This window comes from Mytilus galloprovincialis, chromosome 9 (assembly GCF_965363235.1).
Source record: "Mytilus galloprovincialis chromosome 9, xbMytGall1.hap1.1, whole genome shotgun sequence".
Lineage (NCBI taxonomy): Eukaryota > Metazoa > Mollusca > Bivalvia > Mytilida > Mytilidae > Mytilus > Mytilus galloprovincialis.
The window spans coordinates 37,893,524-37,910,656 of record NC_134846.1 but is presented as its reverse complement, the minus strand read 5'-3'; the positions used below and the strand labels follow the sequence as shown (position 1 = coordinate 37,910,656).

The window sequence follows — 17,133 nt, the reverse complement described above, 5'->3', positions numbered from 1 at the left end:
GTGATGAAGTTGAAGTCCAATCAACTTGAATCTTAGTACACATGTTCCCAATGATATGATCTTTCTAATTTTAATGTCAAATAAGGGTTTTACCCAATTTTCATGGTCCACTGGAAATAGAAAATGATAGTGGGGATGTTGCATCCGTGTACTGGGGACACATTCTTGTTTTTCAATATGTCATACATATTCGATTTTAGCTGTTAAAATGAATACATTTAAGGAATACTAAATCACCCATCATTTTCAGAACTTATTCACATAGAAGAAAAAGATATTTTACCATAAAATTTTGTAAACAAAAGTATAAATGCCATAGATGTGAGAAAAATATCTTTTTGGATAACGCTGTTGCTGATATTTAATTTCATGAAAGTAGAATCGAAATTTTTTGTAAACATGACATAAAGAAGAGGGGGAGGAAAGATACCAAAGGGAGATTCAAACTCACATATAAAAAATATACTGACAACACCATGGCTAAAAAATAAAAAGACAAACAGACAAACAATAGTACACATAGCACAACATAGAAAACTAAAGACTTATCAACATATTTTATGAAATCGATGACATCCATATGATATTTTTTTTAAATAATGCAGAATCAATCAAAAATAGTTTTTTTTATGTTCATAAACACAATTCAAACAATTTTACACAGCATTTAGAAATTTTTTAGAAAATCGCTAGCCAGTCAACACTGAGGTTGTGAGTGTGTAAGATTTCCTTTCTAAGGTCGATGGTTTTCTCCATGCACTCTGGCTTCCTCCACCAGTAAACTGGCTGCCATGAAATAGCCCAAAAGCGGTGCTTAAAAAGTGTCGTCAAAACACAAAAAATCAAATCAAATCAAATTCAAGAAAAAAATATTTGTTTATATATCAATGACTGAAGATTGTTGTTATATTTACAGAGTGTTCTGAGGAGCACCCTTGTGAAGGCTTAGGATCACATGCTCACTTCAAAGACTTTGGTATGGCATTCCTGACCCTCTTTAGAGTGGCCACAGGGGACAATTGGAATGGAATTATGAAGGTATGAAAACAAAATTAATTTGTTGGCATATGAAAGAAAAATTAACATTGTTTGTGTTGATGTCAGGTATTTTAAATGGCTACTGAATTCGGTCGTATATAGTACGAAATTTTGTATAGTACACGTCCCCTAAAAATCACAAAAAAAGATAAGGAAACAAAAAGTCGAAAAAAAGGGGGGAAAAGTTAAAAAGAAAGATATAGGAAAATTATAAAAGTAAGAGAAAGAATTATACATTTTTATAAGTCACTAAAATTTTATCAGAACCACTCAAGTACAAATGTCAGATCTCTTGCTTTGCAGAGCTTTTTTGAAAACCTTTCAAATAATAAAAACACAATCTGATACTTTTCCATGTTTACCCAAACTAGCTTTTACTCCACTGTCTATCATGGTATTTGCTTTGTTTGAATGTAATATATTGTACCATGTTATATGGAATGGGCTTACATAGGCTTTTCCTGTTGCCCAATCCAATTCAATTTATTTGAATAAAATACTGTTTAAACTAAACTAAACTATTTTATCATGGTATGCTGTGATACTTGGTTTATTACTTTAAGATGATGTGTACCAAGTCACTAATATTCAGATCTTTGAGGCAGTTACTTCCTGTTTGTAGGTAGTTTCCTATAGATATTGTAATTTTAGTCAGATATTTCGCAGCATCAGTATAAGAAATAATTGATATGATAATGAGTAGTTAACGAGTTTAAACGATAAACATTATTTTTTTATTGCAGGATACATTACGAGAGGACTGTGACTCCTCTAGCAATTGTCTGACCAATTGTTGTGTGAACTCCGTCATCGCTCCTGTATTCTTTGTAATCTTTGTATTAATGGCCCAGTTTGTGTTGGTAAATGTTGTTGTTGCTGTGCTGATGAAACACCTAGAGGTAAGATCACTTTATTATTGTATTTTTAATTTTTTTCCCTCTGTAATTTGTATTTTAACACAATCACCATTTTTTAACACCTACATGTTTTAAATGTGGATGAGTAACATTGTAACATTTCTAACAGTTTACTTATTGTTAGTTTTTAAGATCATTAACAGTTATTGACTATAAAATGTATAATTCTATCTTTAAATTTTGGATGGAAATGAAGAGAAATTAAGAAAAAAATTATTTGATTTAAAAATATTTGAAAAAAAAACAATTTCTAATGGATTTTTAACACTGTACAAAGCACTTTGAATGCTGATCTGTTTTGCACTAAATTTTATGTAGTGTACAATTGATAAAAATGTATAGAATATTCACAAGAAGTAATTTAACTTTCACAAACTTTTAGATTTATTTTTTTGTGATTATAATGGGGTAAGATTTAGTAAGTGGTACATTGACTTAAAGTGTGAGCTTAATAAGTAATAAGTCCACTTTGCAGGTTTTTTCTCTGTCAACTGTTATGTACTATTTAAAAACAGGAAAAACTGTCTCAATTATAACCTGTGTTAACTGGGTACCTTTCTATACTGAACTCTCGTATCAGGGCATATAATGAATGGACTTTTGTAACTAACGGTATACTCCAATCAATAAGAGGGTGGTATCTGCTTGGCCTTGTTCATCTCACAATCTGCTCAATCAACAAAAATTTCATTTCATATTTGAAATTGACTGAGTGGAAATTAAGTAACTCTGAAGAGAAGCTACCTCAATCTAGGCTTTCTAATTTTCTGTGGATGTGTTTACTCGAAAGCAAATGGAAAAAAAAAGATTTTTTGACATTTTTTAAACACTTTAGTGTCAACTTCAGTCCATTCAATTGAATGTAAAAATTTGAACTGATTTGGCAATTAATGATGTGCAAATTCAAGCTTAACCCTTTCCTCCATAATGACGCCTTTTGACGCCTGTGTAGTACCTCAGTTGAAACGCTATGTCTCCAAAATGTCTGCATCAGACTTAAAAAAAATTGTATCCAATATGAAAAGGAGATTCATGAGAATATCTGACTTGAATTTCATTGATGAAATATTAGTTTTCACAATGCATTAACACTTCAAACCTGATGATTTTTTTTACTGAAAAAAATCCTATGCGAATCAAGTATTTAAAAAAAAAAATATCCATGGAGTAAAGGGTTATGAAAATGTATCAAATATGCAATAAAACGTCACTTATAAGATGGTTTTTGTCTACTATGTAAGTGACGACATTCATGATCATTCTCTAGCTTTATATATGTTATATGTTATCATCAAATACAGCACATATTTAAATATTAAGACAGAATATGGTTCAGACCACTTTCATTTTAAACAGAAAATGTCTAAAAATGATAACATGGTAAAGATTTCAGGATTTTTGCATGAATTGATGAGGCTAGTACCTGATGCATGTGCATTGAAGTGTTAAAAAAAAACATGTTCATGTAAAAAGTATTCTACTTTTCAAGTAATAGCTTTGTACAAAATTTGAAAAAGAAATGCTATATTTGAGCAATATGGGTCTTATCAGGATTACTTCTTTTTTTTAGAAAATAACATCAGAAAGAAAAATTTATTAAGGAAGCTGGCTTGTCAAGTTTTAGATTTTTTGTCAGATTTTCGGAATCCTCTGGTTTTATCAATTTGAATACCTTGAAAAAATTTGCCCGGTGACCCCCATTTTTCTTTTTGTGAATCTTTTACATGTATAATAATAAGCCATCTGTAAAAGTCTTATAAAATTTTAATTACTTTTTCACAATTTTTGAGAACTTCAACTTGTCAATGATAAAGCTAAACTTTCAATGGCTAATGTCTCGAAAACAAGCACAGTGACCTATATATTGTTTTTGCTCTTTGGATTCCTTTATTAATCCCCTATCTATATAAACTAGTGTTTTGAAAAGTTAATTACTTTGAAACTGAGAAGCGAACTCCCTTAAAAGAATATAATTGATAATCTTTTGTTGGATAAAAAAAGAAATGAAGAGGAATAAAGTAACCAAGCTCACACATGTGACAATGTATTGTTTACTGTATCAAACCTCCATTTTGTGTTATTATCTCCCCTTAATAACAAATAAAAAATTTCTAAATTTTCATAAAACTCAATTGTCCTTTTCACACAAAAATTGTCACCAGAAAGATTTCTTGGAAGTTATAAACATCTTTTCTAGTTTGACTCTTAAATATTAAAAAACTGACATGACTTTTTGTTGAAAAGTACAATTGAACTTTGTTTTTTACCATTTTTTTTATACTAACACATAGTGCACGATTTTACTAATTATGTCAGGAAACTTACAAATACAAAGAAATGGACGAGGAGCTCGAAGAAGAATATCAACGTCAACTTAACAAAACTGTTATCCCAGATGTGCTTGAACTAAAACTACAGGTGAGGTTGTCCCCCTAGGTTTGATAGTACCACGCAGATTAGATTTCAGGAATGTTATAAGAGTGCTTTTATTAGTTGTTGCAGTAGAAAAGAAAAGAACCGAGATATTATTTTATAAGGATTAGACCTACATACATATGCATTTTATCTTTCCCAAACTAAATGAATCTAATGAGGTAGAAAATTAACCAAAGTTTGATATTAAGGTCATAGGTCAGAAATTCAGGTCACTATGTACTTTTTCAAACTTATTATAAAAAGAGAATGTCAAGGTCACAGTGAAATTGTCCATTAAGATCATGTTAAAGCTGACTGAATAGTATGGGTTTTTCTCATGCGTTAATCTATAATTGCTTACATCCACTTCATTTGAACTTTGGTGGGTATGTTGCCTCCTTGGCAATCATACCACATAGATCTCCTTAGTTATTTTTATATTGTTATTTATATTTTATATTTAATGTATTGGGTATTAATGGGACAATGTAGAATTTTGGTAGTAATTTTTTATAATTAGTTTAATACTAGCTTATAGATTGTTGTGTTGTAAAAGGCAGATGTAATGCATGTGCTTATGCCCCAACTAGTGATTGGAATCTATTGACTTGAAATTTAAAAAGATGAATTTTGTAAGACATTACAAAAAAAAAAATTAAAATAAGAGCATATAATTTTGGTTTATAGATGTTTTGACACTTTCATTTTATTGTTAGGTCCATGAAGTCTTATCTTAATGGAAGTACACCACTAATTCATGGTCCCATTGCTTTCTATGTTAAATTCCTCCATTTCAAGCAGGCACACCTCTTTTGTTTTAAGTTCAAATAAAGTGGCAATTATTGCATTTCAAAGCAACACTTTATGGTGTCTTGTACTGAAAAAATCAACATACCTTTAATTGCATATAAGAAAGAACTGGTTCCCGGAAATTAGGATGTACCAAAACAGGTACATCAGATCTGACAAACAGACAAAATGTACCCTCTTTTTAAAATTTGATGCAGTTTTTCTAATATTCAAAATTAAAAGTCCAAAAGTGCTCTACAATGCTCACCAGTCCTTAATCTTTCATTTGATACCAACAATACCTAAATATTCTACATATTTTGAAAGTTACACTCATGCGTAGGAACTATTTTGTGTTAAATATGTACTACTTTCTGGTATGTGCTTTCTGGCCGGGCCCGAATTAGTGGTGTTACACCTAATGACCTATAATTTCTGATGGATTTATATATATTGATTTGTTAAAGTAAGATATTTATAGCTAAATGATGAGATAAAAGTTATGTAAATAATTATCATTGTAGACAAATCTTTTGGACTGCTCTTACTTAGGTGCTTACACCAATAACATACTTTAGTGTTATTTTTATCAGAAACTGCAGTCTAAGCTTTTTTATTATAAGACACCAAGCTCCATCTCATTATATCATACCATGGCAGACTTTTTCAGTTTCTTTGACATTTTACTTCCTGTTTGGCAAAATTCGAACAGAATCGAACTTTGTGTTAGTAGTCCGATGCACTAACTACTAGTCACACCACGGCTCTAACAGAATTTTTCTCAATATTGCAAAAATTAAAATCACATTTTAGCCTAAATAGACAAAATAGCAATAATAAATGCATGCATTATTTCTGAATTTTCAGTACTTTAAGACTAAACAGCTTTACATTCAGTTCTTTATCTGTTTTTTTTTTCATAAAGTTATGCGGCAAGATATTTCATGATTTTGACATGAAAATAATCTTCTTTGTTTTCATAGTCATTGTAATATAACAGTGGAAATAATTTAAACTGAAATGATATATTTTCAGGAATCTCATAGAGTGATGGCAGACGACGGAGCTGAGGTTGGGGATGGAGAAAACAATGATGCTGAGGAAGGGGGTGAACAAAAGGACGATTCCAAATTGTCTGAAAAATCTGCTGACCAGGTATTCTTAAGATACATAAATACTAATATGAATTTGAAGTTTTCAAGTAGCATGATTTTTTTATTAGCATATATAACAAGCTCTGTATCTATCTTGGCCTTTGCAGCATTTCTCGCTGTTTTTATGCCCCACCTACGATAGTAGAGGGGCATTATGTTTTCTGGTTTGTGCTTCCGTCCTTCTGTTTGTCCGTTCGTCCGCTTCAGGTTAAAGTTTTTGGTCAAGGTAGTTTTTGATGAAGTTGAAGTCCAATCAACTTGAAACTTAGTACACATGTTCCCCATGAGATGATCTTTCTAATTTTGATGCCAAATTATAGTTTTGATTCCAATTTCATGGTCCACTGAACATAGAAAATGATAGTGCGAAGTTCAGGTTAAAGTTTTTGGTCAAGGTAGTTTTTGATGAAGTTAAAGTTACATCAACTTGAAACTTAGTACACATGTTCCCTATGATATGATCTTCTAATTTTAATTCCAAATTAAAGTTTTGACCCCAATTTCACGGTCCATTGAACATAGAAAATGATAGTGCGAGTTGGGCATTCGTGTACTATGAACACATTGTTGTTTATTTTAAAACAAAACTCACAAATAGATATAACTTAAAGGCTGTTTTCAGAAATGAGCAGTAAAACCAGTATTATAAAATCAGAAAATAATCATTGAACAATTTGATGTAAATGGAATTAAAACCACAAATAGGAACAAAACATTATAACAAAAGAGCATCATAAAAACTAAATCTGAATTTATTTTAATGTAGGTATTTTCCTGATAATCTAAACTTCAAGATGGTGAAAATCATTTATTGTAGAATATGTGGTTTTAGATGAGAAAGTTCCTCAATATTTAGGGTTAAATAAAAGCATCATTCAACACTCATAGATTTTTTAAATGAAAACAAAAGAACTGAACAGCAACAAAAACTAACGCCAACATATAGAACAGAACTTTTTGATAACAACTACCACATTCTTGACTTGGTACATGATATTTTAACAAAAAATGGTGGATTACAAATCTGGTTTTATGGCTAGCCAACCCTCCTGCTTATTTGTGGAATTTCAAAAATACCGCTAAAATGACAACACTATGTGACAAGAATCGAGTGCAACCAAACGCAAGAACACTGAGGACAGAGAAATGCATTGCGATAATAAATAGTATATTAGTACATAACACTATGTAAACCACAGAATACAGAATAACAATGTTAAATGTTACAAATTTAATATAACTGTCAATCATTTCAGAAATCAGTCAAGATTCCAACACCTGTACCAGGATATATTCGTCGTCTGAGAACTCCAGTCTCTAAACAGTTCTCACTGCCTCCAAGCTTTACATTCTGTCCACCAAGCAACGAACAATTATCTGACCGTTCTGTTAGAAGTAAGTTAAATTTCATACTTTTTATATAAATTATAAAATTGAGAATGGAAATGGGGAACATGTCAATGAACCAACAACCCGACCAAAGAGCAGACAACAGCTGAAGGCCACCAATATGTAATCAACGCAGTGAGAATCCCGAACTCAGAGGTGGTATAGATAAGTACCATCTCAATATATGTCAACTGTTCAGTTCTATTTTCAAGTCAGCATGCAAATCATTACCAAGAATAAGATTGTTTGAAACCAAATAAATTTTTGGTGTTTCTTATGCCCATGCAAACAAGATGAAAAATGTGTTTTTTGTCTGTTCAATGCAAACAGAATTATATTCAAAGCACAAACATGTAAAGCTTGTAAATGATTCTACACAAATCTTCCGGGATAATTCCATTGGAATTTTTTTCAGAAATCAAATTTGATATAAATCTTTAAAAATAACTATTTTTAAATCTTTATTGAAATATATGTCTGATAAATTTAGAAATCTTTGTGAGTATTAGTGCCAATAGATATAGTATTAATTCATTATACTAACTGATTGAATTTAATTACAGGTACTTTGTTAGTACCAATCGATATAATGGTATCCAGCTATAATAGTAATCTAGATGTCAGTCTGGATGCTTCCGGATCAAGTTTAGAGGTTCCATTGACACCCTCATATTATTCTGATTCATCAAGTTACACAGAAACAAACATTGATAATAGTAGTGAAAATGTCATTCCAAAAATAGCAGATGAACTGAAAAAGTCTGCTGCCCCATCGCAAAGACATCGTCGGAGACTTGTCCGCCAAAAGGTAGTTAGCGAAAGTCCACCTGCTGTGGATAAATGTATTTTATTGAATTTATATGAATTATCAGAGACAAAAAAGAAAATTGGAACAGTTTCTCAGTCTCATCCGTCGTTGCTTGTACAAAACAAAGATGGCGGCCACAAAGGCTGTGAAATTTGTAAGTGTAAAATGTCTAACATTAGTTGTCGGAGTGCTGCCAAACACAATCCGCTACACAGGAGTCAGTCTAGTGGGGCAGAAAAAGTTAAAATTAGGGACAAGCATATGTTGGCTCAGCGAAGAGGTGGAAAGGAAAGACGTTCACGCATTTATATTAGAAATATATCTGATGCATCTAATGCTAGCTCACTGACAAGGGACAATAGTGTCTCGCAATCGGATAAAAATGTAACTTTGTCTCTGGACAATTCTGGTGAGTCTGCACCATTGAAAAGTCCATGTAGAAAACATCCTCATTCTCGTGATAATACATTAGATTCAGGTTCATTTGATTGGTCAGCTGATGAAGCTGCCTGTGATGAAGAGGTGCGTTTGATTACTGGTACACCTCCTGAAACGGAGGACGAACAGGAGCAGGTAACTCCTCCATGGACAAGGGAGGGAACTGCTATTATTAATGAAAGTTCAGTTTGTTCCACAGTTGTACCAGAGGCAACTTCTGCAAACAGTGATCGAATAAATCCACCTATGAATTTGGTTTCCACGCCAACAAACAATTTAACTCCATGTCACTCATTACCAATGTGTCGTTCTCCATTACCACCATCACACTTGTCTATAGAAATTCCAGATCATTCGTCACACATATCATCCTCGTCATGTTTATCAACAAATTCTACGAAAAATTCACCAGACAAATTATTGTTACCGAATTCATCATTGACTATTCCTAGATCACCAAAACCACCACGACTTTCACCGTTGTTTCTTTCCATTCCTGTTGTAGAATGTCCGTCGAGTGAAGAAGGCAGAGATCTGCAATCTTCCCTTTCTGTTCCCCGAGTTAATACCCCAGTGCCTTCTAGAAGTAGTGACAGTGTTTCCCATAATTCCATTAGTCCCTCAGGAGCAGACGGACATTGTGATAAACGTTTAGAAGACTCAGATCAGAGCAAAACTGTGATAAATAAACTGTCACAAGGTCACCTGACTTTAAGAAGACGTTTACATTCAGCAGATTCTCAAGATGATGATTAAAAAATTTGCATAATTTTATACTTTGAATTTAATTTACTAATTAAGTCTTTTATGAAATCTGTTGTTAATTACACTTTCAAAAAGAAAATTCAGAAATTCAATTGTTTAACGCAAATTGTGTATTTGTATTTTAGACTAATTTCTGTACAGCATATATAAGTCTACTTTTATACAATTTTCTTCACTATTTAGTGCTCTATCTTTTTCCGCTAAATCCAGTTCCCATAAACATAGTTTAATACATTATATTTTTATTAGAATATTCATTATTTTACTATTTCTTGTGATACATTTTTTTCAATTTATTATTGACACATTTGTACAAATTGTTCATGCAATCAGAATTTTCAATGCAGGGTAACTACAATGAAAATTGTATATATATACTTGATTATGAGTTTGTTTGTTCAACCCAAATGAATCTGAGAGAAAGTCCTTATTGCATTTTGAATCTTTCCACTTTTAAAGACATATACTATAATAAGTGTTTTCATTGCTTTTTCCTACTTTGTAAAATGGAACTCCCCTCCTTCCCCTTTAAAAAATAAATAAACAAATAAACAAACTTTTATTCAGTCATAAATCACAGACACATAATACACAAAACAAACTATAATTACACAGAGCATTCAACAAAATGCAAAAATGCATATTTTAGTACATTTATCCCAAGGATTATTATACAAATCCTTGTTTATCCGAAGTAAAATTTGATGTGCTCCATACAAATCATTCTTTTGGAAATTTAATGCTCTCCATACCAGATAATTCTTTTGGAAATTTGAGGCTCTCCATAAAAGATTATTCTTTTATTCCATAAAAGAAAGTTTGATGCTCTCCATACATGATTATTCTTTTCGGAATTTGATGCTCTCCATACATGATTATTCTTTTCGGAATTTGATGCTCTGCATACAAGATTATTCTTTTGGGTTGAACAATACTTCTGTGTGAACGATGTGATAGAATAGCTAAATGTGATTTTTAAAAAGTTATTCTTTTGTGAAAAAATGGTTGAATGTTAATTGATAGAATTGTGAAATTTTCTTGTGATATGCTTGGTATTAAGATACCCAAAAGTACAGCTGAAGTTCAGTGAACATAAATGAATTTGGAAAAAAAACCAATTTCCTCAGACAGAGTATGTGTCGCCTGGCACTATGAAATTACCTCCCCTTCTTTTTGTTTGTGGATATGGACATTATGTCTTTTAAAGGCAGAATTTAATTCTGAAATTGTAATTATGAGTTAAGATGGGTTATTTTTCCTTCTTGGTAGGATTCACAGCAAAACTTCATGTAATAGATTAGCTGTCCATCAAATTCTCAATTTTTGTCAAAAAGATAGTATATTTTCATACTTCTAGTCAAATTCAATTATTTTACCAAAAATATTTGTATGAGTTTAATACAGTTAACAGGCTATTATTTGAACTTGGAATTATTTTTAATTATGGAATTTGTATAATTTCTTGTGCTTGAAATTTTTAATAAATTCCATGTTTATTTGGTATCATAATGTTTGAGCGGTTATCCTTACACTTTCAATACAATGTATTTTGTATAGATAGTTTTGTGCGCGGCACAGTACATTCTATTGAAAATGTACCATCTTATTTGTAAGAGAAAGTGTTGTGCACAGCACAGAACATTCAAGTACAGAATAATAGCCTGTTGATTATACAAAAGTATCTAGATTTCACCATAATTACTCCTCACAGTGACCAACCAATACATTGTGAATATTAGGAAAGAACCAGATTTTATTTCAATTTGTTTGCTAAATAAAATTGCCAACAAAAACAGCCATGCACATTCCATTTCCAAACTTACTAGTATACAAAATTTGCATCCTTTTCTTACCCTTTTGATAATGTCCCCACCAAAGACACCACGTTTTGAAACCGTCTTTTTGAATTTTATAGTTGCAGATTTGTTCTAGAATTTTTTTTTTTCGTCTTGTGGACAGAAAGTTCTTGATGTAAAGAGAGACAAAAAGTGATTGCTTTGCAAATGTTGTTTGGTGAACTAGCCAAAATCCTAGGTCAGTACAGTTTCTGAACTTGAAATAGGTGTATAGTGACCTCATCAGACTTCCTGTCCTAGCTGTTGTCTTCTGGGTAATGAAATATCTTTTGTGTTTACATTTTGTGATATTTTTACTAATCAACCATTTAATGGTCTTATATGGTAATACTATTGTAGGTAACATGTTTTTGGTTTGTGTTACGTTTTATGCTAGAATACATTCTATATCACTTATACTGTGGATACATCATACCTGCTAACTTTTCAAAATGCCCATGGGGGTTTGCGTGCAAGATGGCTGTCATAGTCCTAAAAAACCTTCAAGGGGGCCTTCAAATACATTTTAATGTTGTTTTTTGGCTTCTTCTTACTTTAATAAGCCTCATGTCATTGTAAAATTAATTGTTTTGTTTAAAATTGTGGACAAAAGTGCTCATTCAAAATTTCAATTTGGGAGCCTCCATGGGGGAAATCCCCGCAAATAGTGACAGTTGGCAGGTATGATACATTATTATTCATTGGATACCAATTTTTTGGATTTCCTGGTAACCAGGGAACCACAATTTCAATGTCTAACGCATATTTAAGGTTATAAAGAAATGTATGCAGACTTTGGAAAAACCATGAAATAAAATATCAATGAAAATGAAAAATTTCCTTGATCCATGAAAATTGGTTCAAAGGAATTATTGGGTAAATCTGCATTAATTTTGAGAGAAATTTTTAAAAATGATATTTCAAACACAAAATAAAAAAAAAAGATAAGTATGTAATTTTCTGTTGATAGAAGGCTCAGATTGTTTGTTGTTATGATTCTACAAGTACCGGTACATCTGTGCTTAAAATTTAAACCTATTTTTCCAAATGTATTCATTGTCTGAACTCTGTACAAATGAAACAAACAGATTATCGATAAAGAATGTCATGTACATCTGTTTTATTTGTTAAAATTTGCTTATTGGAATTTTTAAATGAGTTATTTATTAAATTATATCGATTAATTATACATATCTTTTAATAATATTTCTTGTTTTACTGTATTTATTTATTTATTTATTTTCTAATTATGAGTCGATTGTGTTTTGAACATGTGAAAATCTGTGATTTATTCATTCTATTATTATGCATTATAAGTATGAGTCATGTTAGAATTGTATGTGTGAATAATGCATATAATTTTTACTGCAATCATTAAATAGACAATTTTTTCTTACATCAGAATTTTTTCATTGTTATATTATCCACATTGTATATTAAAAAGCACTAATTTATCTATAGTTCTTCTAGTGTTATGTTTTGTTTTTCCCTTTTTTCTTCCATATGTACTTTTAGTAGAACAGACACTTCTATATTACTTGGTCTCTAGTGAAGAGTTGTCCAATTGGCAATCATACTACATCTTATAACGCCCAAAATACAATTGTAGATAGGCATTATGTTTCTTAGTCCCTGTGTCCCTTGGTTTGTACGTCAATCAGTCTGTTGGTCCGTCTGTCCCTCATCAGGTTAAAGTTTTTGGTCAAGGTAGTTTTTGATGAAGTTGAGGTCCAATCAACTTGAAACTTAGTACCCATTTTCACTATATGATCTATGTAATTTTAATGCCAACATTGAGTGTTTTGACATTGATTTCATATGAATGATAGTGTGAGTGGGGCATCCATATACTATTGACACATTCTTGATTTTATATTATTCAAAAGTGTTTGGGCAAAAGAGGCCAAACAATGTTCAAATTACCTGAGTCAACTTGTTTAACCATAGTATTTAAACAGTTTTTTTTTTAAAAGGCAAATGATATCAAAAGGATAGACAAACTCATAGTTGTAAATAAACTGACAAAGTCATGCGGTATGGACTTTGCTCATTGTTGAAGGCTGTACGGTGACCTACATATATAGTTATTAATGTCTGTGTCATTTTGGTCTTTTGTGGATAGTTGTCTCATTGGCAATCATACCACATCTTCTTTTTTATAAAGTCATGGCAAAAAAAACAAGACAAAAAGACCACAACAGAAAAATAAAGACTGAGCAACATTAACCCAACACAATTCCTGGGGTGAATCAGGGGCTCTGAAAGGGTAAATAGTTCCTGCTACACAAGTAGTGCCTGTTGTGTTGTTTATATAAGTTTATATAAGTAACAAACTCAATGATGTCTAAATCGGTAGGTGATAATTTACCATTCTAAAATAGATCTTTCCACTTGAAAGAAAATAGGTTAAAAGATAAACGACAGGTTTCTGTGGCCAGGTCAAACCAAAGATTTGAAAAGTATGTGCAGCCTCTCACTAAACACCCTGCATTTAGGAGTAAGAGAAGACTGTCATTTTGTGAACTCACTTGTAAGTTGGCTAGTTGTGACAGTCTAGTACGATACAGGGTTCATATTCATTAAAATTATCATGTTTTTTTCCTCAGATATGCATGCTATATTTTCCACTGGATATTAACCCAGTTCATCATCTTCATCATATCCCAGTATAATGACAATGATATGACATTGTTCTTTTGAATAGTGGGATTTTATAACTATAGACATAGTTTTTGATTGCCAAATAGATATAAGAAGATGTGGTATGAGTGCCAATGAGACAACTCTCCATCCAAGTAGCAATTTGTATAAGAGAAACCATTATAGGTCAAAGTACGGTCTTCAAGATGGAGCCATGGCTCACACCAAATCACAAGCTATAGAGGGCCCCAAAAATGACTATTGTAAAACCAATCAAACTGGAAAAACTAACGGTCTTATCTATACAAAAGGTGAAACACTTATGAACCACATCAACAAACAACTATAGACATTGGTTTTAATTGTCAAATGTATTCACTGAGATCAGTTGATGTTTCTGTGGACATTCTAAGTGGTACAAAATGTGCTCTCCTTTACCTGGTTCAGTGGACCCTTTTTTTCTTGGGGTCAATATTTTCATTCAAATTAATATTTACCTCTCCAAATGTGTCATGGGGTCTAATGGGAAATGTCTTTCCATCCTTTGGTCAGTGACTCTATTTTCCATGAAATTTGGTAAGAAGCTTCATGTTAACACATTTCATCTAGAAATAATTATAATATTCAGGTCAACATTGGAATTGGGTCAAGATTAAATTTTGCAGATTGACAAGAAACTTTATGAAACAAAAGTTTGAGATACTTAAACACAAGATAGATTGGTGTTTGCCCAAAACATATACAGGATGAAAAAATATTGTCAACAGGGTTTTACACTCTCTCTTTGTGAAGCACCAGATTAAAAGAGTTTTGAGGGTACAAAAATTTCAGCAAAAATTTTAACATATTTTTTTTTCATTACAAATAGTATTTATTACTTTATAAGTTGTGACTATCATATGGTACACAAGAGTGCACACGCTGAAATGCCTCGCCTTCTTTACTAATCATTGATATTATGTTGATAGTCCTAACTATAAAGCTTTATTACAACTGTCACATAAACTTAACCAAGAAAACTAAACATTGCCCAATGAACCATGAAAATGAGGTCAAGGTCAGATGAACCATGCCAGACAGGCATGTACAGCTAACAATTCTTCCATACAACAAATATAGTTGACCTATTGCATATAGTTTAGGAAAAACAGACCAAAACACAAAAACTTACCACTGAGCAATGAACAGTGAAAATGAGGTCAAGGTCAATAAATCTGCGCGACTGACAAATAAATAAAAAATATTTCCATACACCAAATATAGTTGACCTATTGCAATTAGTATTAGAAAAAAAAGACCAAAACTCAAAAACTTAACTTTGACCACAGAACCATGAAAATGAGGTCAAGGTCAGATGACACCTGCCAGCTAGACATGCACACCTTTCAATCATACCATACACAAAATATAGTAGACCTATTGCAAACAGTATAAGAAAAACAGATCAAAACTCAAAAACTAAACTATAACCACTGAACCATGAAAATGAGGTCAAGGTCAGATAACACCTGCCAGTTGGACATGTACACCTTATAGTCCTTCCATATACCAAATATACTAGACCTCAAGGGGTACAATCAAAATCACGTGATGGATATACACACACCGGAAGTTACAGTCGAACTCGCCGCTTGAAAAATTAGTAGTTGCATTTTCTTGTTTATATCAATTAAATTTTGATTAATAAGTTGGCACACCGAATGTCGGATAGTATGTAGTTTTAAAATACACAATTGTTTTTGCTAGAAAGCGTGCAGTTATTGCAAACACTTCGACACAGTTCCATTTTTTCAACGGATAACCACACACTTTGAATATTTTTAATCAAAATTTCATAAAATTGTTTTCTTTATGATTTGTTTGGCAAAATAAATGCATGTCTCAATTCAACACCGCTACTATTGATTTATACAATAAAAGAATTTACGATAAACGCTTGGTTTATTGTCGAAAATCCAATTTTCAAAAATGATACCACACACATCGAAAAAAACAACGGATAACACACACACATTATTTAAGTTAAGTCCCTTTGATTAACATTCGATAAACAATCAAGGTCTTAAAAGCTGCAAAATGATTTGTCGAACAGAACACCATTCTGAGTTCACTTGTATAAATTTTTAAGACCTCTAACCAGGTTTTGTAAGATACACCACGCCACATATAAGAAAATTAAAGCGATGAGAGATTGCTTTACAATTAAAATGTTATATAGGTTAAGGCTTATATTAAATTGTTCTTATGTTTTTAGTATAATGTAGTAAAATACTTCATTTGACTTTGCTTGAAACTTTGTACATACCTTCAGTTTCGGTTTGTGTGTGTGTGTGTGTTATCCGTTAAATTAATGGGGTGTGTGTGGTATCATTTGTGAAAATCGGCTATTCTCCTGTCAAACGACCATTTATCGTAATTATTTGATTGATTAAATCAAAATTAAGGATGATGAATTAAAAAATGCATTCTTTTTCCACTAAAAACTCCCATAACATTGACTTTTCAGAAATTTTGTTATAAAAACATATGAGGTGTGTGTGTTATCTGGTGAAATTTTGGAACTGTGTCGAAGTGTTAGCATTAACTGCACGCTTTCCAGCAAGGATAATTGTGTATTTCAAAACTAGATAGTATCCGGCATTCGGTGCACTACCTTATTTATTAAATTTTATTGATATAAACAAGTAAATACGACTACTTACCTTTCAAGCGGTCTGCTCGACTGTTACTTCCGATGTGTGTATATCCATCACGTGATTTTGATTGTACCCCTTGGACCTATTGCTTATAGTATCTGAGATATGGACTTAACCACCAAAACTTGACCATGTTCACTGATCCATGAAATGAGGTCAAGGTCAAGTGCAAACTGTCTGACAGGCATGAGGACTTTTTTTTCAAGTAGTCACTGAACCATGAAAATAAGGTCAAGGATATTGGACATG

The 17,133-nt window shown here is 31.8% G+C and overlaps 1 protein-coding gene across 2 annotated transcripts in view; it reads left to right on the top strand.

The window, feature by feature from the left end:
* Positions 1–13,011, top strand: part of LOC143044955 (voltage-dependent T-type calcium channel subunit alpha-1G-like) — a 153,165-nt gene extending 140,154 nt beyond the window's left edge. For both annotated transcript variants that reach the window (XM_076217225.1, XM_076217226.1), the window contains 6 exons: positions 917–1,038; positions 1,782–1,937; positions 4,272–4,373; positions 6,195–6,314; positions 7,570–7,708; positions 8,266–13,011. In XM_076217225.1, coding sequence (XP_076073340.1) covers positions 917–1,038; positions 1,782–1,937; positions 4,272–4,373; positions 6,195–6,314; positions 7,570–7,708; positions 8,266–9,704 — 2,078 coding nt within the window. In that variant the 3' untranslated portion in view covers positions 9,705–13,011. The remainder of the gene's footprint in view (positions 1–916; positions 1,039–1,781; positions 1,938–4,271; positions 4,374–6,194; positions 6,315–7,569; positions 7,709–8,265) is intronic.
* The last annotated feature ends 4,122 nt before the right edge of the window (positions 13,012–17,133 follow it).